Source organism: Cicer arietinum, chromosome 5, assembly GCF_000331145.2.
Source record: "Cicer arietinum cultivar CDC Frontier isolate Library 1 chromosome 5, Cicar.CDCFrontier_v2.0, whole genome shotgun sequence".
Lineage (NCBI taxonomy): Eukaryota > Viridiplantae > Streptophyta > Magnoliopsida > Fabales > Fabaceae > Cicer > Cicer arietinum.
The window spans coordinates 74121632-74145667 of NC_021164.2; the positions used below are offsets into that span (position 1 = coordinate 74121632).

Here is a 24036-nt window from a genome sequence, read left to right on the forward strand (position 1 = left end):
GAAGTTCATGCAAAGACAAGGTCAATGACGAGACATACTTCCCGTGTAAATCATTTCTATATATTATTTATAAATCTTTATTAAACCACACAAAAGTGAATATTTAAAAATTATACAGCTTAGTGAAAAATCAACACTAACATCTAAATTGAAAATCAGCACTAACTCCAAACAAAAATCAACACATGAAATTCAATAAATTAGCAAAATCGGCACATGAAATTAATTAGAAATAAAAATCAAGCACCTTGTATGCAACAAAAATCAACACATGAAATTCAAACAAAAATTAGCATTAACATCTAAATTAAAAATCAGCACTAACTCCAAGCATAAATTAACACATGAAATTCAAGAAATTAGCAAAATCAACAGATGAAATTAAATGGGAACAAAAATCAAGCACCTTGTATGCAACAAAAATCAACAAATTGAAATTCAAAGTCCAAACAAAATTTCAAAACAAAACTCAAAAATAAAACTCCAAACAAACTCCAAATATCAATTATGATGATGAACAAAATTGAAATCTAAACCTTTTGAGTTTTGACGAACGACCAAGGCGAGACAAGCAGACAAAGGCGAGGCGAGGCGAGATCAGTGAGCAGAAAGATCAGCAGCGGCGTAAATATTTGGTCGTCGCCTCCGACCGATGCTTTCAAATTTGGAGCCTTAGTTGTATTATCAAAGACACATCTGGAAAGTTCCTCGCCACTGCTTATTGGCAGAATACGAAAGAGATGGATCCTATAGAAGCAAAACTTAATAGTGCAAAAATGGAGATTCAGTTCACGATCAAGAACAAATTCAGGAAGATGATACTTGAAATGGATTGTGAACAAGCGATTATGGGTCTCACGAAGAATAAGGTGTTTTGAGGTTATGCTAAATGTTTGAAAAATCAAATTGGGATTTATGTTAAAAGTTATATATTAGTTTTTTTCTTGTATTGGATGCTTAAATGTAGCATCAGCCACATCAACACTAAAAAGGTGATTAATGTCATATTTTACTTAGCGTCAGCTAGGCCGACGCTCATAATTAATAAAAACACAAAAATATTTATTGTGTTAACGTGTACTTGATTGATGTTAAACATACGTTAAGTAGCATCGGGGTCGGTGACCGACGTTAAATATGACAACTAAAAATAATTTTTTTTATAATGAATAAGAACTTCATTTGAAAAAGCTTTGAAATGAATTATGATTTATGTAATGAAAATGATTAGTGAACAAGTATCATATTTAGTAATTGCATTAGAACCTAAATAATTTTTGTGAATGATATTCTTATGAAGTTGTGGGCACCTTCATTTTTTCGTCTTCTCTGCATATTCCATGTAATAAACATATATGCCTTTCCCAATAAAATTTAAATAACTAAATTAAGAATAAAATAATTTTAAAATTTAAACAACAAATAATTTATTTAAATAATTATGGATTATTAATAATAGAAACTCCATGTAACAAAACATCTTTATGAGAACGAGTGACAAATGAGGAACTTATCAAACAAATAATTTTATTTTATGTTTAAATGTTTCAATATTATAACAGTTTGGTAGTTAGTTGAATGGTTACTATTCATTAACGTAGTATTGGAAACTAAACTATTGAAGTGAGTTTGAGATGATTTGTTTAAAAGAAAAAAAACAAATCAAATTATTATTTTATCGTAAAATAAAAATATTGATAATCATAATTAACTTTCTTCACTCTGTCACTGCGCTCGCATTTCTTCCCTTTTCATCGGCGATTATCGATTCATCTCTGTCGCCCACACCTCACTCAACCAACCATGGTATTGTCATCCTTCCACTCTCTTTCCCATTTCCTCACTCTATCTATTCAGATCCCTCTAATCTTACCCTATAATTGCTCTTTTCTTTTGAATTCGTTTTGTAGGCGAATACGGCAAATTTAGATGCGGAGATTGAGCGATTGCTGAATGTGGAGAAGCAGATGAGACTCTCCGGTGAAGTATCCGGTACTAGAAAAGCTGCTATTGATATTCTTCAACTATGCTTTGAAGCGCGTGCTTGGAAAACTCTCAATGACCAGATTGTCGTTTTGTCCAAACGACGCGGCCAGCTTAAGCAGGTACGTTTAGGGTTTTGCTTCGCTTTAAATGATTTGTAGAATGGAAATTGTTTATTGTTTGTATGCAATTGCTTAGTATTAGTAATATTGATGGAAATTTTGTTTAGGAAGTGCTTAGGGTTTATGTTGATTTTGTGCTGGCAGGCTGTAACAGCTATGGTCCAGCAAGCTATGCAATATATCGATCAGACACCGGATATTGAAACTCGTATAGAACTTATCAAAACATTGAACAGTGTATCTGCAGGGAAGGTGAGCGTGTTATGTTTAAATTATTCATTCTGTTTTATATCGTTCTCACATGACACTATCCATCTTATAAGACTTATGTTATGTTCTGCAAATTTGTATGCTGTGTTGTGTTTGTCTTAGATATACGTCGAGATTGAGAGAGCTAGATTGGTCAAGAAACTTGCCAAGATTAAGGAAGAACAAGGGCTTATAGCCGAGGCCGCTGATTTGATGCAAGAAATTGCGGTTGGTTTAACTTACATGTTTTCACGGCGTTTGGTTATCTTTGATTTTTGGATGTAACTGATTATTGCAAATCATCTTTTTGTTTACTTATGTAATGGGTAATCTTAACAGGTGGAAACTTTTGGCGCAATGGCAAAAACTGAGAAAATTGCATTCATTCTCGAACAAGTATGGAGTCATTTTTATTTGTTTCAGCGATGACAGAAGTAGTAGATCATTAGTTTCTTCAGTTGCTAATAAGTTACTGCTTTGGGAATCTTCTATGTTAAATTGTGTAGGTTCGATTGTGTCTAGACCGCGAGGATTATGTTCGTGCACAAATACTCTCAAGAAAGATAAGTCCAAGAGTATTTGATGTAGATGCATCTAAGGAAAAGAAAAAGCCCAAAGAGGGCGATAATATGGTTGAAGAGGCTCCTGCGGATATACCATCTTTACTGGAGTTGAAGCGGATTTATTATGAACTAATGATTAGGTAATTGAATTCCTACTTCCTGTTGCTGTTTATTTTATTTTTTTTCTTTCTATCTTTTCACTGTTACTAGTACTCTGTCTTGACCTTGTACATTTGATGTGTCGTTCAACTTTTGGGATATCAACTGACATAGATGCTCAAAATGATTATGATTTTCGGGCTTTTTTGTTTCATTAACATTTGTCGATATGCTTTTGGTGTCGGACTATTTTTGATGAAAAACGAAAAAATGATGCATGAGGTCCAAGACTGTGTATTGGAGGTGCCGAAGATAAGGCATAGTGCTAATGATTGTCTGTCTGACTGCAATTTTTATTTGCATGCGTGCATTCTCTTTTAATCTCCCTTGCTTGCATGTACTCAGGATTGGTTAAATATATTTGAGAATATGATTGCGTCTAAAGCTTTATGTCTCATCCTTTTTATCTATACCCATGGAACTATGATTTGTTTTCCATGCTTGCCATTTGTTTCTGTAGTACTGAAGATAAAATGTTGATTGGTTTGCGTTTTCGTGGCTTTCTCTGCTACTGCCAAGTATTCAGTTATTTACTTTTTTAATTCCTGGTTTGATGGTTTTCAATAAGAAATACTTTATTGAAGAGTTGAATTAGCCTTGTAACTATAAATCAAACTGTAAATGCAAGGAAGTGGGTATAAAGCACCCAATGATCTAAGTTTCCGAGGTAGCTTACCTGTATTGCATTTAAGGATTGCTAGAGTTGGATTAGAGGTGGTTAAAAATTGTAAGAAACGTGATTTCTTTCTTTCTTTTAATACATCTTGTACCGTATTAAACATTTTTAAATGGGTGTTGTAACAGGCATCTTTTCTTTTGGTTTGGAACTTCCGATCAATTTTCCAATTATCTGACAGACATCCTAATTTCACCGTTTTCTTCCCAAATAATCCAGATTTATCCTTTTCATATGTCACACTGCGTTACTTTCTTGTCTGACGCATCCCAATTGTTATTCACTTTGAAATTAAGCATAATGTTTGACCTCATTCACTGTTTGAAGTTAAACATTCCAACCCGAATCAAAGTTTGTCTTCCATGTAGAAGTTTATGAAAGCGGATTATTAACAAGCTGTGAACTGTAGCTGGCTATAGATGTATGAAATGAGTTTGAATTTTGAAGTTGACAAACATGCTGTTTATAGTTAATCCTTCCTAACATGTAGATTCCTTGTTTTTCACCATTGATACTGTTTCTAACAATAGCGAATGTGGCACTCTCTGTTAATGTGTTCTTCTGCAAAATCAATTCTTTTATTTTCATTGTAAATATTGTAATTCCTATCAATTTTCTTTTATGTTGTTTTGTTGTTGAGTCCTAGTTCATTTAAATTATATTATTTGTAAAGGGAAACCTGTTGCTACAATGATCCTGTCAGGGTCAAACTCATTTGTTTTAAGTTTACAGTAGGCAGCCTTCACTTTTGCAAGAGGTTTTTTTTCATTAATAAAATAATTTTCAAATGCATATAATTCAGTTCATTTGAATTATATGTTTAAAATTATTTTATTTGTGAAATGATTTGTAATGGATGAGTCGTAACGATAAAAAAAGTCAAGTGAATTTATCACTGTGGAGTGAATGTTGCAGTAAATTCCCGTTACTTTCTAAATTTGATGCTTGTCATTAAATGCGGAATGGATATAAACGAGTGCATGTTTAATTTATCTTCATGCTGCATATTTTCTAAGTACCTGGTTCACGATGTTTCTTGCTGCCGATCCTAAATATTGCTTATCCTGGTTTTCTGGCTCTTTTATAAGGTATTATTCCCACAACAATGATTATCTTGAAATTTGCCGATGCTACAAGGCAATATATGAGATTCCTTCAGTCAAAGAAAACCCTGCTGAGTGGATTCCTGTAGGCTTTCTATTCTTTTTCTTTATTTATGAAATTTTCTATCTCTTACTTTAAGAATATTTTGTTATACGATATGATGGTATAACTTATTTTCCCAATATTATCTTTACATGCAGATCCTGAGGAAAATATGTTGGTACTTGGTTCTAGCACCACATGATCCAATGCAGTCAAGCCTTCTCAATTCCACCTTGGAGGATAAGAATCTATCTGAGATTCCAAACTTTAAGTATGTTATCCGACTTTTCATCTTTCATGTTTTCAAATATTTTGTATAGGATTCTGTCATTGGCTGTATGTGTGGTATGTTTTGTCTAGGCTACTTTTGAAGCAGTTGGTCACCATGGAAGTCATCCAATGGACAAATCTTTGGGATACATATAAGAATGAGTTTGACAATGAGATGGTCTCTGGAAAGTTTTTGAGTGAAAAAGCAGCAGAAGATCTGAAACAAAGAATTATTGAACATGTGATTAACTAATACCCTTATATTTTTCTCATCCTATCAATTTGGTTTCTTGGTTGGTTGATATTTTTTTGATATTTTTTGATATTTTTGATGGTTCACCCTTTACACTTCTTTATGTGAGCATTTTGTTACCTTTCAGAATATTCTCGTTGTATCAAAATACTACGCAAGGATTACTTTGAAGAGACTTGCACAGCTTTTGTGTCTCAGCCTACAGGTGTGTAATGCTAGTTGTGCTGTAAGTTTACTATGGTAACTTCTTATTTTGAGGTGCTGGAATTCCCCATGCAAGTGATTCAAAGAAAGAACTACGTGCTTGCAAAGTGTATGCTGCCACCTCAAGCGGTTTAGTTTGTTCATAGTTGTAACTACGTATCCTAATTTATTTATTTTTTAGTTTGGTAACCCTAGTCAATTATCCTTACATAATTCAGGAAGCTGAGAAGCATCTCTCAGATATGGTTGTGTCCAAGGCTCTGGTGGCAAAGATTGATAGACCAATGGGAATAGTTTGTTTCCAAACAGCAAAGGATAGCAACGATATTCTTAATTCATGGGCAGCAAACTTAGAGAAGCTTCTTGATCTTGTTGAGAAGAGCTGTCATCAAATTCACAAGGAAACCATGGTCCATAAAGCAGCTTTGAAGGTTTAAGAAGGTCCGTATATCGGCACTTTTCCTCCTTTCTCTTCCTCTTGTTTCAAATTTTCTCAGTGTTGTGTTCAGAGGGATTTGGACAATGTAAGTTTGTGATTTATGAAATGCTAGAATCGTGACTGTTCAAGTCTGAAGTATTTCCTTTTTTCTGGTCATTTCAGGGGATCCTCAATACGTGGTTTTGGACTGAAGTTGCCTTATCCAGAATGTTGTTTTGAAATGTTGCCCACTGTGTTGGTGAGGAATATCATTAAACAATTGTCGCTTTCATGTTCAGGGTAGAGATGGATATATGATTTAGTACTGCAAGTAGCTTTGTTGTATACTACTGTTAAGAAATTGAGTGCAATTGTCTCTTTTGGTCACTATTTTATTGGGCAATTTCGATGTCTCAAGCTATTTAAGATTTGAGAATAACTAGACTTGCGACCCGGGAAGATAATTAATTTGAAGACTATTAATAATTTCAATTATTATAAAATAAAATATCAATAATAATTAATATAGATAATAAAATATTAATAATGTTGGTTGTCATTATCAATAAAAAGTATCATAGAGTAAATCTTAACATTCTTCAAGTTAAAATGTTTTCACATAAAGTTAAAACAGAAGAAAATCATCATATGACTATATGAATTAAATTTTAGGACGAAACAAAAAGTGACATATAGTTATAAATGATGAACTATAAAAATAAGGAACTGTGGTTAATATTATATTTGTAAGCTTAGTGAAAAGTTCAATCTATCATAATTGTCAATAATGCAAAGTTTTTTTATATTTTATGAAGTTGAAGAAATTGAAACAATTTTATTAGATGTTGTGTAAATTCTAATTAATCTAGTAGTGGACTTAAATTTTTCCACATTGTTAAATGAGACAAAAAATTAACATCAAAATGTTTGATTTTTTTTTAATAGAAATTATATATTTGATAACTAAAATAAATGAAAGTTTTTGTGATATATAAATATAATGATAAGAAATTTATAATTTTTTTTTTAAGATGTGACTAAATAAATAATAATACATTTAGTGGAATAAATAAATAGATAAAGTATAAAAATTTACGAAATTGTCATAAATTTTGGGAGAAATTTTTTTCATGTAAAATAGATAAGACTGATTTTTTTTATTAAGATGTAACTAAATAAATAATAATGCAATTAGTGGGAGAAATAAATAGATAAAATATAAAAATAAATTTAGAAAATTGCCGTAACGTTTAGAGGCAAAATTCCATAACAAAATTTAAGTTTTGGTTTTTTTACAAAAACATGTAGGGCTAAATAAATAATAATAATAATAATAATAATAATAATAATAATAATAATAATAATAATAATAATAATAATGTAATTAGCGGGATGATAGTTTTATTACAATGGGAGTAGTTTAAGCAATAAAATGATTTTTTTTAAGATAAGGACTGATATTTTTTTTTAAAAAAAAAGATGTGACTAAATAAACAATAACAAATAATAATGCAATTATTAGTGGAAAAAATAAATAGGTAAAATATAAAATAATTTTACAAAATTGTCATTAATTTGAAAAGAGAAAATTTTATGTAGAGATCGCTTTAAATTAAACCAAAACTATCCGAACAATATAAGCATTTAAAATGTTTAATTACTTTTAAATTATAAGCATTGTTCAAAGTTTAAATTATCCGAACATTGCTTTAAATTAAAAATAATTACTTTTAAACCAAAACTATCCGAACAATATAAGCATTTAAAATGTTTAGCCACTTACTCACTTTAAAAACCAATTTTAGTAATTAAACATTTAAAAGTAATTCAAATCAAAACTATCCGAACTCAATTCTATTAAAATCAATTATCACCGGTTAGAAACAAAGGCACAATTTGTCATCTAATTAATAAAATGTGAAGCCTATTCCTGTTGCTAGGGGAGCCCCAAAGGTTACCCACCTTGCGTTTGATCCATGAGATTTGCTCTTATTTGTTGAGGCATCAAACCTAAACCTTATTTTAGATTTGTTTTGTAGGATATCTGGACAAAAGGTTAGTCAAGAGAAGATTTGCATCTATATTTCCAAAGAAGTTCCTTGAAAATTTGTAACTCAAATTTGTAAAACTTTTTCCAACTCACTGAAAACCTTGGCAAATATTTGAGTTACTTTGTTTCATAATATAGTGAATAAAGACCCTCTCAATTTATTATCAACAACATTGATCAAAGGTTGAGCCATTGGAAAGATAAAAAGATATCTCGTGGATTTCTTTTGCGTTCAGATTTTGTCACCGAAAGCAAATAGAGAAACAGCCAAATAGTTTGTCATTTTCTAATCCTTCACAGAAGTAACCTTTCTTGGTATCGTATAGTAACTACATAGATAAACATTGGAAAGAAGAATATTAAACACTAATCAATTGTGATTATAAAATTCCTTATATAACTTTATACCTGAAAATGAACACTTCCTGACATACAATACATCATCAAGCAATGAATAAAAATGAAATTAAAGTAAACTCTATACATAGCACTTTAAAATTTCAGAAATCTTGGAAGATTTTCACGTCTGGATTAGCATTTGAATTTGAACCTTAAACAACTGTTGCCTTCTCAAGTAGTGCCATTTTGTGGTGAATTGTTTTGTTAATGCTGATAGGTGCAAAATCTACTAAGGTGTAGTTTCAACTTCCACAGGACAGGCACTCGTCTCGGTTTGTCAAAGAGCACACCATCTGTGCCATCTTGGTATCATCATCCTCAGCCTCCTCCGCCTTTTGTTGCTCCTGCGTTCACAATTTAATATCAAAATGTACAAAATACAAATCACATGGATGGAAAGATTGATCACAAAAAGAGTCTAATTACTTTAATGGCAGTAGTATCAACAGTAAACTTGATGGCATCACTTGCAGCTCGGGTTCGGAGGTAATACATCCCAGTCTTCAAACCCTTTCAAGACAAAATAAAGGTGATGTCAATCAGCAAATAGTTTGTTGAAATTCCCCAGTAATAGATTTAGTAAGAAAATATACTATGTATAGAGACAGAATAAATACCACTAAACACAGATGAAAGTCAAATTATTGATATTAATATAATCGGATGTGTTTGCCATTTTTAACTTGCTCTAATTTGAAAAGTTGATACCTTTGACCATGCATAAAAATGCAAGGAAGTCAGCTTTCCAAAGTTGGGTTTATCCATGTGTATATTTAAGCTTTGACTCTGATCTATGTAGCATCCTCGATCAACAGCCATATCAACCAATATCTTTTGCTTGATTTCCCAAACAGTTCTGATAATTTTAAAGAGAGTTAGCATAAATATATTAGAATCAGGTTTCTATCAGGTAGAAATTCATAAATCTCATACTTGTAGATGACTTTCAGTTCAGCAGCACAGTCCCATTTCAGTCAAATCATGAAGAAGATGCTTGTTCACTACAACAAATTCGCCACTGAAAGACAAACAGTTAACAAGCAAGATATAGCACTAACATACCAAGATAAAATAATAATATGGGATGGCAATATACCTTAGCACTCTACGATTGTAGATATTTGAAGTATATGGTTCAAAGCATTCATTATTGCCAAGAATTTGGCTGGTAGATGCAGTTGGCATAGGGGCAACAAGAAGTGAATTCCTTACACCTGTCTTTGATATCATCTCTCGGAGCATATCCCAATCCCACATACTGGAGGGTGTAACATTCCACATGTCAGGCTGAAGAATTCCCTGCACATAAAAATCATCTAAGCAACCACAAACATCTTGGATATTTAGTTATTTACACTTCTAATTTTTCAGCTAAAAAATAAGTTGAATATACATGTGCAACTGGGTTTATCTTTATAGCTACAACTGTGCTTGTGACATAGAAGAAGGAACAGAAAAGAAATATCTCTCAGATTAAAATACCTTGCTTATAGGACTACCACTATATGTTTCATAGGGACCTTCCTTTGCAGCCAACTCACATGAAGTTTTCAGAGCATGATAGTAAATAGTCTCAAAAATGTCCTTGTTCAACTGTTGAGCCTGCACCCCATATACATGTAAACTATTGAATTGAAGAACATCTAATTTGAACTATATGAAGATTGGCAGCCCCGTAAAAATTATATACCTCTGGTGAATCAAATGACATTCCTAGTAGTATAAAGGTATCAGCCAGACCCTGAACTCCAATACCAATGGGTCTGTGCCGTAAGTTTGACCTTTCAGCAGTTTCAACTGGGTAGTAATTGACATCAATTATTTTATTAAGGTTTGTTGTCACCACAGCAGTAACCTGTACATAGCAACAAATAGAACCATCACAAGACTAGTCATGATAATTGTGTCAACACAAGATCACACTGAAATACAAATAAAACCTATGTAGTTAAATGAAGTGTACCTCTCCTAGTTTGTCAAAGTCAAAATACCGATTCTTAGAGCCTCTGCTTCCAACAAGCTTAGATTGATGAGATTCCACAGGCAAACCCTATATAGCGAGCAAATGAACATTAAAAATCAGGAATATAGCAAGCTGATATAGAAACCAAACAAACCCAGGTATAACACATGAAGTATGCCAAGGATGTCTTACCTTATCTTTTACATATCGCGGCAGTGCAATTGATGCCAGGTTACACACAGCAGTCTCTGTTGGACTTGTATACTCAATTATCTCAGTGCACAGGTTGGATGACTTAATGGTACCCAAATTCTGCTGGTTGCTTTTCCTATTGCAAGCATCCTATATTATAAACAAAAAATTATATACGGTAAAATAAAAAGGTTAAGATACAAGCATTGAAAAGAATCTTGGAGAAAGTAAAAATAAAAGTCATTGATTATTAAACCACCTTAAAAAGCATGTAAGGATTTCCAGTTTCAATCTGAGACTTCAAAATCGCAAACCAGAGACTCTGTGCCTGAACAACCTTTTTTGCTTTTCCCTGAGTATTGGGTAAAAATAACAAAGAGTTATCAGCAAACTTACTTCTCTTTCATACTGAATGTACAACCCTACTAATCAAGACCAAGCTTACTTCTCTTTCATACTGAATGTACAGCTTCTCATATTCTTCACCCCAACAATCTGCCAAACCAGGTGCTTCATTGGGGCAAAACAAAGACCATTCCCCATTGCTCTGAACTCTTTCCATAAAGAGATCAGGCACCCAAAGGGCATAAAATAAATCTCGAGCACGATGCTCTTCCTGCAGTAGTATCACCAATACTTAATGGTTGCAATAAAATAAATAAAAATTTCAAATATCATAGACTAATAGCTAGTGTCATAACTAAATGATAGAAATGAAAGTAAACTGTCACCATTTCATACCTTTCCATGATTTATTTTCAATTCCAAAAATTCAAATATATCAGCATGCCATGGCTCCAAGTACACAGCAAAAGCACCTACAACAATCACATATCATCTGTAAGTAACCACAATAGTCGACAACCATTCATCAAATTGAGTAATTACAAACAAAACTCAAGTGTATTTTTCCTACCTTTCCTCTTGCCTCCACCCTGATCAACATAGCGGGCAGTGTCATTAAACACACGCAGCATTGGAACAATACCATTAGACGTCCCATTTGTTCCACGAATGTAACTACCATGGGCACGTATGTTATGAATAGAAACACCAATTCCTCCTGCAGATTTACTAATAATAGCACACTCCTTCAATGTATCATAAATCCCCTCAATACTATCATCTTTCATGCACACCAAGAAGCAACTACTCAGCTGCCAAACCAAAAACAACAACCCAACTAAATAAGATCCAATATTTGCATAACAGAAAAGATTAACGACAACATCACACGTATATTCATACCTGAGGCCTGGGTGTCCCAGCATTGAAAAGAGTTGGCGAAGCGTGAGTGAACCATCTTTGAGACATTAAGTGATAAGTTTTAACAGCAGATTCTATATCATCCTTATGAATTCCAACAGAAACCCTCATCAACATATGCTGAGGCCTTTCCACAACTTTTCCTTGAACTTTCAACAGATAAGATCTCTCTAGGGTTTTGAATCCAAAGTAATCATAGTCAAAATCCCTATCATAAATTATCTCACTGTCTAATTGAGCCGCATTCTAAATCAAAAACAAAAAAGTAAATTTCACAAAATCTCATTAAAAATTCAAAACCTATACAAATCAATTCAATTTTCAAACTATTAAACATGTTTGGTACCTTCATGATAACTTCATACACATCATCAGCAATCAAAGGTGCCTTCTTCCCAGATCTATGGTTGAAATGATTGTACATCATCTTAACGCTGAAATTAAGTAAACGACACAAAACAATTAGAACAAAATTATCAAAACTCAAAGACCGTTCACCCTAAACGATACTCACGTTTCCGAAAACGACTTCTTGGTGTTCTTGTGCAGATTTGAAACAGCAATTCTAGCAGCCAACTGCAATAAACATAAAAAATAAAAATTAAATAAAATTATGATAATCGGAATAAGACGAGGCGGGAAAACTAACGGAAGCATAGTCAGGGTGGTTAGCTGTCATGCCGGCGGCGGTTTCAGCGGCTAATTCATCAAGTTGACTGGTGGTGACGCCTTTGTAAACGCCGGTGCAAACTTTCTGAGCGACTAAAACGGGGTCACAGTGTTCAGTGCTTAAACCGTAACTGAGTTTCTTCAAACGCGCCGTTATCTTGTCGAAATGAACCGCCTCTTGACGCCCGTCTCTCTTCACGACGTACATCTTATCTAACGGCGTTAGTTTAGTATTTCTTGGAACAGTATTGGCGCAAGAGTGATGAATATATATAGTGGTGTTGAGATTTAAAAATTAAATGTGTTCCCTCTCATTTTGAAAAATGTCCCGCGAGATTGTGAATGAATTTGGAAATACGACTACTAGTCTACTACTACTATTACCGTGGATTGCGTAAGGAAGATATTTGTGATTATGATTGGGGACCTTACTCTTTTTGGACATTTTTAAATTTAAATTAAAAATTGTAAAGTACCAACTTTATGTCAGACGCGCGGTTTTGTCTTTTCCTTCTCCGTGAAACAAGACTACGTACATGTACCTCAGTTTATCCTATAAGAGTTTTTGTTTGAAGGTTAGAAAAATAATTTACACGAACAAATTAATTTATCAACATGAATTTGTTCCTACAATAAGTGGGAAATAAAAGTTCTCCGGGACCATCTATATTCCCATTCTTATAGATAATCTTAGTAATGTGATTGCTATTAACTAAATGTAATTCTTTTAAAATATTTAAGGATAAATTCTCATTGTTATTTTCTAGAAAAGTTAGCCTTGAGAGTATAATTTTCGACCATGAAGCAAATGCCCTTGTAATAATAATTATTACAGCAACAACTATCTAGAGACATTTGTTAAATAAATAAAAACAAAATTTAATTGAAAATTTGCAATTTTAGTAATTTTAAAATACAAATTAGACAACTTTTTTTAAAAAAAAAAAATTCTATATTTGTAATTTTAACAAATATTCTTAAAGTTACATTAAAGATGGAAATAAATCCTCATTTTTATGATAAACACGAGGTTATTTTTGTGTACTTTATAAAAAAATGTATATTACTAGATGAAAAAATAAAAGTAAAAGAACAATGCATCAGTTTAAAATATAAAATACCTAAAAAAAATATATAAAAGCATATTCAATATACATCAAATGTAATTGAAAAGATACAAATATTTAGCTCCCAATATCAAATAAAAAGAAGGGTGCAAATATCAAATGTAAGTCTAAAATATTGTAGAAAAGAAAATTCAAGCATGAAATGGTCAAAGCATTTGACTGGTAAACATATTTGTTACTATGCGTATATTCATAAATTAAACTTTTATATTTTTAATGAAAAAAATTAATAATTATTTATATTAATTAAATAGTAATGGGGATCAACCTTACATGAAAGTTAGTGAACTTTAAGAATTAGAAATGAAAGAGTCATTCACTAGAGGAAATAATATGAAATTAAAAGAACAAATAGATAAATAAGTTATTAACTTTGTTAGTCTTAAAACTTAGTTCCACATTATATTAATTTATTGATGGTATAAATACTTTAAGACTTATAATTATGAATTGTGTTGACCTGTATATGTGGCTAAATATTTAGTAGTTTAGACACAATGTCATTAATTGTGTGTAACATAGGTATGGATGGGAATAGATTAGGTCGTCTGTCAGGGGCCTATGGCCTGACCTACTTATGGTATGGTATGATCTGACCTATTTTAATAAAAATACTAGACTCAGACTATTTTTAAAACCTATTTATTTAAATAGGTCAGACTCAAACTTATAAAAAAGTCTATTATGCTTGACAAACTGACCTATATATTTTATTATTTATTAATGTTATTTTTTATTATAATATTAATAATAATACTTCCTATTTTAAATTATATCAATTAAGCAATCACCCAGTAGTCATTTCATATTTGGTAGTTGTTCCATATTCGATAGTCATTCAATTAGCCAATCACTCAATAGTTGTTCCATATTTGTTTGAGAAATTAATAATAAGTACGTTTGTTTCAGAAAAAAAAAATATATTATTCGAAATCAAAAATTATTTTTTAGGGTTTAAATGATGTTTATTTCATATTTTTTAAAAATTATTTTGTTAGAAAAAATATTTTTTGTTTAATATATATGGATATATACATTGATATTGGTACGTGGAGAGCATCATGTGGTATGAATATAAAATTTAAATGTTTTAATGTGAATAAGACTTTTAAATAGATTTTCAGGCAAGACCAAACTTTTAAAAAGGTTAGGTTAGGAAAAAAAAAAAACCTATGATAGGTCGTAAGCCAGACTTATGTCCAAAAAATTAATCGTAGGTCAGACTCAGACATTTCAAAGTCTAGCCTATTTTCACCCCTAAACATAGGTATCATGTAATTTTGTATTAGGTTATATATGTCTTTTCATTGTAAGACATCGAAAACTTTTTGGAAAGAAATAAAACACTTTGGGTGAGACTATAAAAATACTATCTAGAATTATCATTTGAACCAAACTTGAATCTCATTAAAAAAAAATGTATTATACCTTGATCATATCATTCTTTGTGGAGTGTGACTCTGTCATTTTATTCTCTCTTTACATTTTCTTGTTTGTTTTCTCCATTTTATATTTTAGTAATTTATTTAAAAATATTAGTTGATTAGATCATTCATCTTACATAGAACACTCAAATATAGCTATTTAACAAATTTTGTATTTAAAAAAATATATTTCATAATAAAAAAAAATTATATTATTTATTATACTAATATTTTATTGCATAAAATATTTAATATTTACTATTATAATTAATAAAAATATTTTTTTCGGTGACATTTTTAATTGATAGTATTTAATTATTATAATTTTTAAAATAACAAAAAGATTATTCTTATTTTTTTATAAAAAACTAATTTAATTATTATATTAAAATAAAAGATAACAATAGAGATTTAATCGAAGTATATTGAATTTCTCTAGTTAGAAGTAAAAGCCAACCATTGAAAAGCTTCCACGTAATACAGATAACCACGTGTACATTAGCAATTGGTCGAAATTATGTCATGGAACGTGTATCTAGATACTGAATTCAAACATAGAGCCAAGTCGTTACGTTAGCGTGCAAGAAGCTTCGAGTTGAGCCACAAGCCATAGCCATAACCAAATCGCGAAGCACGAATCTGTTATTATTACAGAGAGTGAAGTGAAATGCACTAATACTAATTTGTTTTTTAATCTATCGTAAACCGTGGCTTCCTCAGGTTCACAACAGCAGGGACTATCACGAAGAAAACAATCTTCTTCGCAACAAACCGGGTCGACCCGAATCATATACAGAGAATCACAGATCCATTCTGAATCCGAAATCCCGATCTGGCAACGTAACTGGTTCATAACATTTCTCTTTCTAATGGCTCTCGCTTTCTTCGCCCTCGCCATTTTCCTCTTCCTCACTCTCGATCCCGATGTTTCTCATTCTTCCACCGCTTCCGCGGCTTCCTCCGAAGGCGTCGAGGTTTCAATTTATTTAGCTTTTCAGTTTCATTCGTTAGGGTTAGGGTTCTTAGTTCTTACAATTGAATTGAATGTAACTACTAAGTGCTGAATTGAATTTCTCACTGGTTTGATTTATTTATTATGTACAGGTGCAGATTACTTATGGTTCGGTTATAAAGCTTATGCACGAGAAAACGAAATTTAGGTTGCATTCTCACGATGTACCGTACGGTTCTGGAAGTGGACAACAATCAGTTACCGGTTTTCCCACTGTTGATGATTCCAACAGTTATTGGGTATCTTCATCCCCTTATTCCTATTTATTTTAGGATTTGAGCTTTATCTTACTGGCATTAACGCTTCTGAAACAGTTTGGAAGAGCTTATGACTATAAGTTGTTTTTAGTTTATTTTCGCAAGCTCTCTAAGATAGTTTATAGAAACAGCTTACTATTGATATGAAAACAAACAAATTTATTTTATTTTATCGTTTGTAATAGGAATGACTTACATGATAAACCTTATGCCGTAAGTGCTTAATTAAACTGTTTATACAAACATGGTGTTAATTGGTTTAATTTTTTTTTTGGTGATGATCTGTATTGATCTTGGAATTTGGTTATTGACTTCAGATATGTGCATTATTGTTTTGCAGATTGTTAGGCCCGAACCTGGAACTTCTGCTAAACAAGGTGACGCCATTAAGAGTGGCACAATCATTAGATTACAGCACATGAGGACAAGAAAGTGGCTACACAGCCATCTGCATGCTTCTCCTATATCAGGCAATCTTGAGGTATGTTCTTTCTTTGCAAGTTTTTATTACTATGTATGTTTTAGGATTTGTTGATGATTGATTACTATAAATGTTTCACTTCAGTAAGCTGATTCTAACGTGTTCCCCTTACATATTACCGCCATATCACCTCTGCCCTCAGCCCCTCACTTGAGTAAGCTAAAGTTGCAAATTGCTATTTGCTATATTTGCTTCATTAGACGCTAGATTATAAGACAAGGCAATGTATGTCATCATATTCATTGATCCAATTTGTGTTATGCGTGACCTCCTCTTGCACCTTAATGTCTCTCTTTATGTTTATCTATTCAAAACCTATTACCTTAGAAGCACACTGAAGGCTACAGATATGTTAAATAAATGGTCTATTATACAATCATATGTTGTGTTTTTATTATTGTTGCGTGTTGCTTGTCGACAAGTTGACATGCACGATTCACTTAACAAAATCTGATTGGAACCTTTTGATTGGTTTTTACCAGAATTATTTGATTTGTTTTAGTGATTAAACTACGATGTATGCACTACACGTCATCTACACAGGGTCCTTTTTCACCTTAATTTAGTGTAATTCCTCTTAGCTTCGAGGAAGCTCATCCATCTTTTACCATTCACCACTCATCTTTTGATATTTGAATCAATGTTTTAAAAATCGGACTGAAGAGAGCTTAGAGTTATGGTTCAACTGGTTCAACCATGGTTGAATTAGACGACTAAGAAAAAAAAAGGTATTAAAAATGTAAATAAAATCGGTTGAACCAATCACGGTTCAATCCGGTTCGATTAGACTACAGTTCAAATTTGGTCGAACCCTAGGTAGTTAATCCCAGATAGCGGTGCGTCGCGGCCAACTCCAAAAGTGGGATAGCGGGATAACGCGTTCCGGGATAGGCGGGATAGTTGCTATTTTTTTGAACAAATTACATGAATAATATTATATAAACCTATATTTAATGCAAAATTAACAAATGACTCAAACTCTGAAACATTCATAACTAGTATTAAGAATTTACAAGTCTTACTCTTAGTCAAAACATACATTGAAATACAAACAAAAGTCAAGGAAATAAAGATGATCCATATTGAAGTCTTTAACACACTAATAAAATAACTAAATATTAAAACTCACATGCATGTTCTAGCATAGGAATCAAAGATAAGCATCATCTTCATTAGCATATTCTACTTCTTCTTTTTAGGTGAAAGTAGAAACAATAAAACACAGAAGGAAGAAATAATAGCCGGATTTCGCTGGAAAACGTTAGGATTAACTACGCCGGGATAGCGGGATCTCGCCTCGATCTCGTCGGGATCTTGTTTCACGCTATCGCGGACACGCCGTCGCGGTGAGGCACTGTACCGCACCGGGACAGCGGGATCTCGCCGGGAAACGCTGGGATTAACTACCTAGGTCGAACCAACCGGCGAAATGTCCTCCTGACTGGCTCCTGGTTCAACCTGTTGAACTATCCAGTTTGGTCCAACTTTCTAAACATTATTCAAATATTCTCATCTGCCTTATTGTAGACATATAGTGTACACATTATTCCCCATGCATCGTGCCATGCGACAAACCCAAAATTTTGAATGTCTGTCCACCATCGTGAGTTTGTGGGAGACTTTCTCTTCTAGTTACTTGTGTTTACATTGCATATGCTCATTCCCCTATACAATGACAACACTCAGTTTTATGTATCTTTTGTTCTGTGTAATCTGTCCGTCATCTCTTCTCCTGTTCTTGCTAATTTGGTGTTTTATATGTGGTATCAATCCTATAATTATATAACCTAGAGAGTACAGACCATATGTTATAAAGATTCTTTACATTTTTCCACTTAGATTTCTTTGTTTTCAGTTCATCTAGTTTAGTTCTCGCCGTAACATTATGATGTATCTCTCAGTTGCTTCCGTATAAAAATCAACTAATCAATACTATTTATATAAATGGCATCATTTAATTTATCAGTTATCATCTATGTAGGTTTAGTTGTCGTACTAGTAAAAATCAATACTTATGCAAAATGCAATTAACCACCACACCACTTATAAGTTATTCCATCATGCATCTGTGTCCACTCATAGACTGATGCAAGGAAAGTTAAAATTGAAAAGTTCCTCTGCGTTTGAATGAGCTCAGAATTAAAGTTAAAACTAATGTAACCCGTTTTAGAGCCAGTCTGACCATTGGATAACTGGGTTTATAATTGAGTTGAAAATAGGTCAGCTGCTTTGGTGGAGAATCTGAATCTGACACCGGGGACTATTGGAGGTAACCTGATTATTTATGGACAATAATTAATTAATAACTAGATCTCTATATTATGGAAGTTGCTATATATTGGTTTTATTTTTGTTAGGCTTTTAATAGAAGGAAGTGGGAAGACTTGGAAGCAGGATCAGAGGGTTCGGCTTCAGCATATTGACACTTCAGGCTATCTACATAGTCATGATAAGAAATACAGTCGGATTGCTGGGGGACAGCAGGAGGTGAGAAATTGCCTTGAATCTTATAATCTTCTATTGTCTGTCACAATTATTTTATTGAATTGCAGATGTGCAAATAATATTATATGCCTTGGAAATTTATTTTTTATTTTTTTAAGAAAATGCGCTGGAAAAATTTGGATACTAAAGTTGATACTTTCAGTTGTCATTTGTTAGACATTTGAATGTTAGCTGCTTGGGTTTTTAGAGTCCATTAACAACAAATATGATGGCGATGATGATGGCATACTATACCATAAATTTTAGTGATCCGATAATTTATTTTTTATGCAAGTAAATTGTTGGCAGTTGACTATTATTATTGATTGCTATTTACTGTATTTGACTAGGTTTGTGGTGTTCGCGAAAAGCGCCCTGACAATGTCTGGTTGGCAGCTGAAGGTGTCTACCTTCCCGTCACTGAAAGCAAGCAAGTTGAGTAGTGTCAATATTTTGTCCAATTAACATGGATTATGTAGTTGGAGACTAGCACCAGTACTCTAAATAGACGCAGAATATCTGTTGAAGGGAAATATACGCGAGCATTCTTAGGACTATATAATTATAGATATTTTGTCGTAGGTTCACTATCTTATGAAGGGGTTGCAGGCCTTTCTACCAGAAGAAATACTTGCTGCATCTGTTATTTTTGTTGTGCAATGTTCTAATGGGTGATTTTTTAAATAGGACTACAAAGGATGAATTTACAGTAGTGGAACTCTATTTTTCAGGTGAATTAAGAAGTTTAGTTAATTATACATGATGACTACCAACTTTTCCATTTAAATATATTAACGAATGAAATTTGAAGATGTTTGCTAACCAAAAGTTAATTCAACGACCCATATCTACGACATATGTCCTTGTGCATTACGCCAAATTATATAATTCGGTGTGTAATGGTGTGCTTATTATCTCTTTTGGCAATGATGATGGTGCCAAATTTTATGCCAAGGAATCCAATTGTTTTTTTCTCTTGGTGGTTAGCATAAGGTGCGAAAGCGAAACAATTAAATTCCACCACCCTACTAAAAGCAAAACAATTAGAGTGGTTATTGTGTATAAGCAGTTTGATGTGTAACTAGCTAGGCTGTCCCCATCATTGTATATGCAGTTTGATGTGTCTATCATGCCAACTTGAAGATATGTTGACGTTTTTTGGTGCATTGATTATATAGTGAGCATAACAAAGAATCTGATAAAATAAATAAATTAGATATACCAATTTTTATAGACTTTGTTTAATGTGCATAGGTGAGATAGATAATTTTATTCTATAAATAAGTTTATTTTTTCACTATGGCATCATTAAGTCTCATTGTATTTTATTTAATTCTATAGTTGAACTTATTAATTTAATGATGAAAACAAATTTATGCACAATACAAAACTTACCTTATTTGTACACTATATAATTAACTCTTTTAATATATTATATATATATATATATATATATATTAAAAGAGTTAATATATATATATATATATCTATATATATATTTTATATATATATTTCATTCTAAAAAATAGTATATTATTAATGTTCGTCATCACCCGTGTGCTGGCTTGTTATGCAAATTCTCAACTTTCTTGCCATCCAGCATGGTTTTGGACACCCTCAAGCTCGGGCTAAAATTAACAAGTAAATTCAAAAGAAAGTAAATGAAACTTGACCCCTATTCATGATTGAAAAAGTAATCTAACCTAATTGTTTTTTCTATCTAAAATTACATAAGCATTAGAATATTTACATCAAAAGTCAACAAATTACCAAGCACTCAGAAGAAAATAACATAACATATGACTGTAGACCCCACGACGAACACAATGTTGTGGTTGTGCGCATATGAAGAAAATGCAACTGTCAATTGATTCTTGTTTGCCACTAACAGGTCATATTTCCATTCAGACATATATATCCAATTTAGCACTACCATATAGATCAGTGACCTGTTGATAGAAAACTAGTAATTCAGTATAGTACGTCATATGTGGCATTAAATAAATAAATAATGGGCAATTAATGCATTAATTACATGATAAAATTAAAGATTTAACAGCCCACAATCACACAGCAAATTTAACAAATTACATCTACTCTGCCAACAGAAATTGGCAATGAGTAGTACATTTTAGGAAGATGATAGTGAGCCACACCCTTAACAACATTAAGATTTTCCAACTTTTCATGCCAACCACTAATAGGGGGCATCATTGCACTGTACAACAATCCATTTTAGGCCTATTGGCTTTAATGTTTGATGGTTTCATGCTCATGCCAGAGAAACAGAATCAGCCCTTAGCAGATAGTCAGACAAACAAAAGAACCTAAAGATAGACTTAAACTAGAATAACTTACTTGTTAATCAAAAAACTAAAATTACTTGCATAATAATTTATTAATTACTATTACAATAGTGCTAGTGAAACAGTTACAAGACCAAAAACTCAATGTAGGTATGATGTGAGGCTAATTAACTTAATGGAGATTGAGGGTCGATCCCCAATCCCAACACAATACTAATATTGGCTGTTTAAAAAAAAAATCAACTTAATGGATCATATTTTGACTCTCCTATTCATCAGCTACAATTCTTCAAAATGGCAGGCTCTTTGATGTCGAACTTGAAGTGAGCGAAGCAAAACGCTCCCAATGAACGAAATCTTGACGCAAATTAGCCCTCTTGACAATTTTCATCATGTTGTTCTGCAAACTCTGCTGGACTAATTGGTTAACTGCTTTCTTTTCCTCACTCATCATGTTCAGTTCGTCCATTAAATACTCTTTACCGCCTCCATCCATCTTCACGAAAGAAGATGAAGAGGCACCACAAATAGGTGCAGACACAGTTGAACCTAAGTTTCCACCACCACCACAGCTCCCAGAAACCTGTTTCCCTTTGTCTATCCTTAAACATTCCAATATCCTTGATGCCCTTTTCTGCGCCAAGGCAGTACCCAAAAGCGTCAATTCAAGCAATGACGATACTATCCCTGCCTCGATCATGGCTTGCCTATCAGCATAAGCTTTGTGTGCCATAATCATCAAAATGTATGAAACCCTCTCTTGGCATTCAGGTGAATCTGTCCAATTCAATACATCAATCAAAACAATGATTGAACCCCTAACAGCACTAATAGCTTTTCTGCCTTCTGGAGTTGACACCAAATTGCTCAAAATTGAAAGGATTCTCTCACTCACTTCCATATCTCCTATTGAGTTTATCAGAAACAAGACCAAATCGGTTTCCAAAATGAATGAAATGTTGGTATGATTGATTGAAAGATTGTACAGAGCCTTGAGAGCATCTTGTTTAACTTGGAAACTACTTTTGCTACTATTATCTAAATTTTTTAGGGTTCTAATTAGGAAAGGTATTGCACCAGAGGATCCAACTATTGATTTGTTAGAATCCAAAGCACTCAATCCAAGGAAATTCGCAACAATTGCTTCAGATACAAATGAATCTGCAACAACACACGGTGATTCAATGAGCTTCACCATCTTGTGAACAGCACCAACTTTCACAATCGCTGCTTTATTTCTGTCACAAGCCACACAAACACCAAATTTCACAGTTATGAATCAAACGAAAAAAATATTAGAAATGTATAAAATCGTATAATCACTAAATTGAGAACATGCTAAATTTGTGATTTGATCAAATAGAAAATTCACTATACATAACAGAGATTTACAAAGATTCTAGAAAAATAAATCGTTTAAATCACATTTTCGGAAACAGAGAGAGAGACTGACGCTTCGTTTCCGATTCCGAGATTGAGTAACGCGTAAAGCGAATCGATCTGAGAATGAAATTCTTCTGAATCGAGCATTCCAACGAGTGGAGGAATTGCTCCGAGAATTGCGAGTGTGCTTCTCGCATCGGAATTTTCTTTCGTCAGTGACCTTACTCTCGCCGCCGCCATTCGCCGTTTCGTCGAGTCATCTCCGCGCAACTCCATTACTACTTGCTTCAGCTCCGTCGATGTCTCTTCCTTCTTCTTTGACTCCGTCTCCGTTTCATTTACCGCTACGTTCAGAAGATTCGTTAGCCTCTTCTCTGACTTCTCTTCTCGCACTTGCCGCTTTTCTTTGTGGCAATCGGGTGCCAAGCTTGCCTTCGAGGCGGTGGAGCTAACGTCGTTTTCGTCTTCGTCGCGGTGGCATTGTCGGTGCCGAGAAGTGCCGCCGCAGCTTACGGCGTCGAAAATAATGCGGCGGAACGAGGAGGCGGATAGTCGTAGGTTGCCGGCGGTGGTATTCTTGGCAGGGTGTTGTTGATCGAGAACTAGTGAATTAACGTTGCTCCGGTGACACTTGGCCATTCTCCGACGAGCTACATTGTAGAGAAGTACATCGGAGTAAAAGAGCGAAGTAATTAATTTTTGAGCATTTGCTTTCCCGATGATAATTGTGAAGTGTGTGTGTCAGTTTTTGGAGGGAGCGCTGATTTGGTTATACAATTTTTTTTTTAAAACAATTTAATAGGCCTTCATAGTTAGTTGGGCAATTATAGACAAAAATTGAAGAGGCGTGCTAATAAATTTAGAATTTTGTATTTAAAAGTATACGTTAAGAATGAAATGTATAATTTTCATAAAAGAGAAATACATAACTTTTAATACAATGCTTAAAATTATATTAGTAAGTGTACTAAAAATATAAA

General features: G+C 33.0%; 4 protein-coding genes across 4 annotated transcripts; 2 read left to right on the plus strand and 2 right to left on the minus strand.

The window, feature by feature from the left end:
• The first annotated feature begins 1667 nt into the window (after positions 1 to 1667).
• LOC101511348 (26S proteasome non-ATPase regulatory subunit 12 homolog A-like) lies at positions 1668 to 6433 on the plus strand. Its single transcript, XM_004501322.4, has 12 exons — positions 1668 to 1806; positions 1911 to 2105; positions 2250 to 2357; positions 2478 to 2582; positions 2694 to 2750; positions 2861 to 3057; positions 4841 to 4940; positions 5057 to 5169; positions 5259 to 5409; positions 5549 to 5626; positions 5844 to 6066; positions 6227 to 6433. The coding sequence occupies exons 1-11, from the start codon at positions 1804 to 1806 to the stop codon at positions 6060 to 6062; spliced, it is 1326 nt and encodes a 441-aa protein (XP_004501379.1). The 5' UTR covers positions 1668 to 1803; the 3' UTR covers positions 6063 to 6066; positions 6227 to 6433.
• A 2034-nt stretch (positions 6434 to 8467) lies between these two features.
• On the minus strand, positions 8468 to 12984 carry LOC101511040 (ribonucleoside-diphosphate reductase large subunit). The gene is given in 16 exon segments (XM_027335141.2): positions 8468 to 8836; positions 8919 to 9002; positions 9201 to 9510; positions 9589 to 9791; positions 9975 to 10094; positions 10183 to 10347; positions 10456 to 10542; positions 10648 to 10797; positions 10907 to 10999; positions 11093 to 11263; positions 11389 to 11465; positions 11564 to 11804; positions 11896 to 12159; positions 12260 to 12347; positions 12428 to 12489; positions 12563 to 12984. Coding segments are annotated over 16 exon segments (2445 nt in total). The 5' UTR covers positions 12791 to 12984; the 3' UTR covers positions 8468 to 8734.
• Positions 12985 to 15695: 2711 nt separating this feature from the next.
• LOC101510716 (stromal cell-derived factor 2-like protein) lies at positions 15696 to 20125 on the plus strand. The gene is made up of 6 exons (XM_004501321.4): positions 15696 to 16107; positions 16238 to 16384; positions 16743 to 16883; positions 19103 to 19152; positions 19241 to 19370; positions 19718 to 20125. Exons 1-6 carry the CDS (start codon positions 16003 to 16005, stop codon positions 19808 to 19810), a joined length of 666 nt encoding a protein of 221 aa, XP_004501378.1. The 5' UTR covers positions 15696 to 16002; the 3' UTR covers positions 19811 to 20125.
• A 1587-nt stretch (positions 20126 to 21712) lies between these two features.
• Positions 21713 to 23853, minus strand: LOC101510388 (U-box domain-containing protein 39-like). Its single transcript, XM_004501320.4, has 2 exons — positions 23127 to 23853; positions 21713 to 22911 (listed from the first exon to the last, which is right to left on the minus strand). The coding sequence occupies exons 1-2, from the start codon at positions 23693 to 23695 to the stop codon at positions 21963 to 21965; spliced, it is 1518 nt and encodes a 505-aa protein (XP_004501377.1). The 5' UTR covers positions 23696 to 23853; the 3' UTR covers positions 21713 to 21962.
• Positions 23854 to 24036: the final 183 nt, after the last annotated feature.

Coding starts and splice junctions, on each gene's coding strand:
- LOC101510388 (XM_004501320.4), bottom strand. CDS start 23,695: ATGGCCAAGTGTCACCGGAGCAACGTTAATTCACTAGTTCTCGATCAA. Junction 22,912..23,126: donor CTCGGAATCGGAAACGAAGC/GTCAGTCTCTCT, acceptor GGCTTGTGACAG/AAATAAAGCAGCGATTGTGA.
- LOC101510716 (XM_004501321.4), top strand. CDS start 16,003: ATGGCTCTCGCTTTCTTCGCCCTCGCCATTTTCCTCTTCCTCACTCTC. Junction 16,884..19,102: donor CTATATCAGGCAATCTTGAG/GTATGTTCTTTC, acceptor AGTTGAAAATAG/GTCAGCTGCTTTGGTGGAGA. Junction 19,371..19,717: donor TTGCTGGGGGACAGCAGGAG/GTGAGAAATTGC, acceptor GTATTTGACTAG/GTTTGTGGTGTTCGCGAAAA.
- LOC101511348 (XM_004501322.4), top strand. Junction 3,058..4,840: donor TATTATGAACTAATGATTAG/GTAATTGAATTC, acceptor CTCTTTTATAAG/GTATTATTCCCACAACAATG. Junction 5,170..5,258: donor TCTGAGATTCCAAACTTTAA/GTATGTTATCCG, acceptor TGTTTTGTCTAG/GCTACTTTTGAAGCAGTTGG.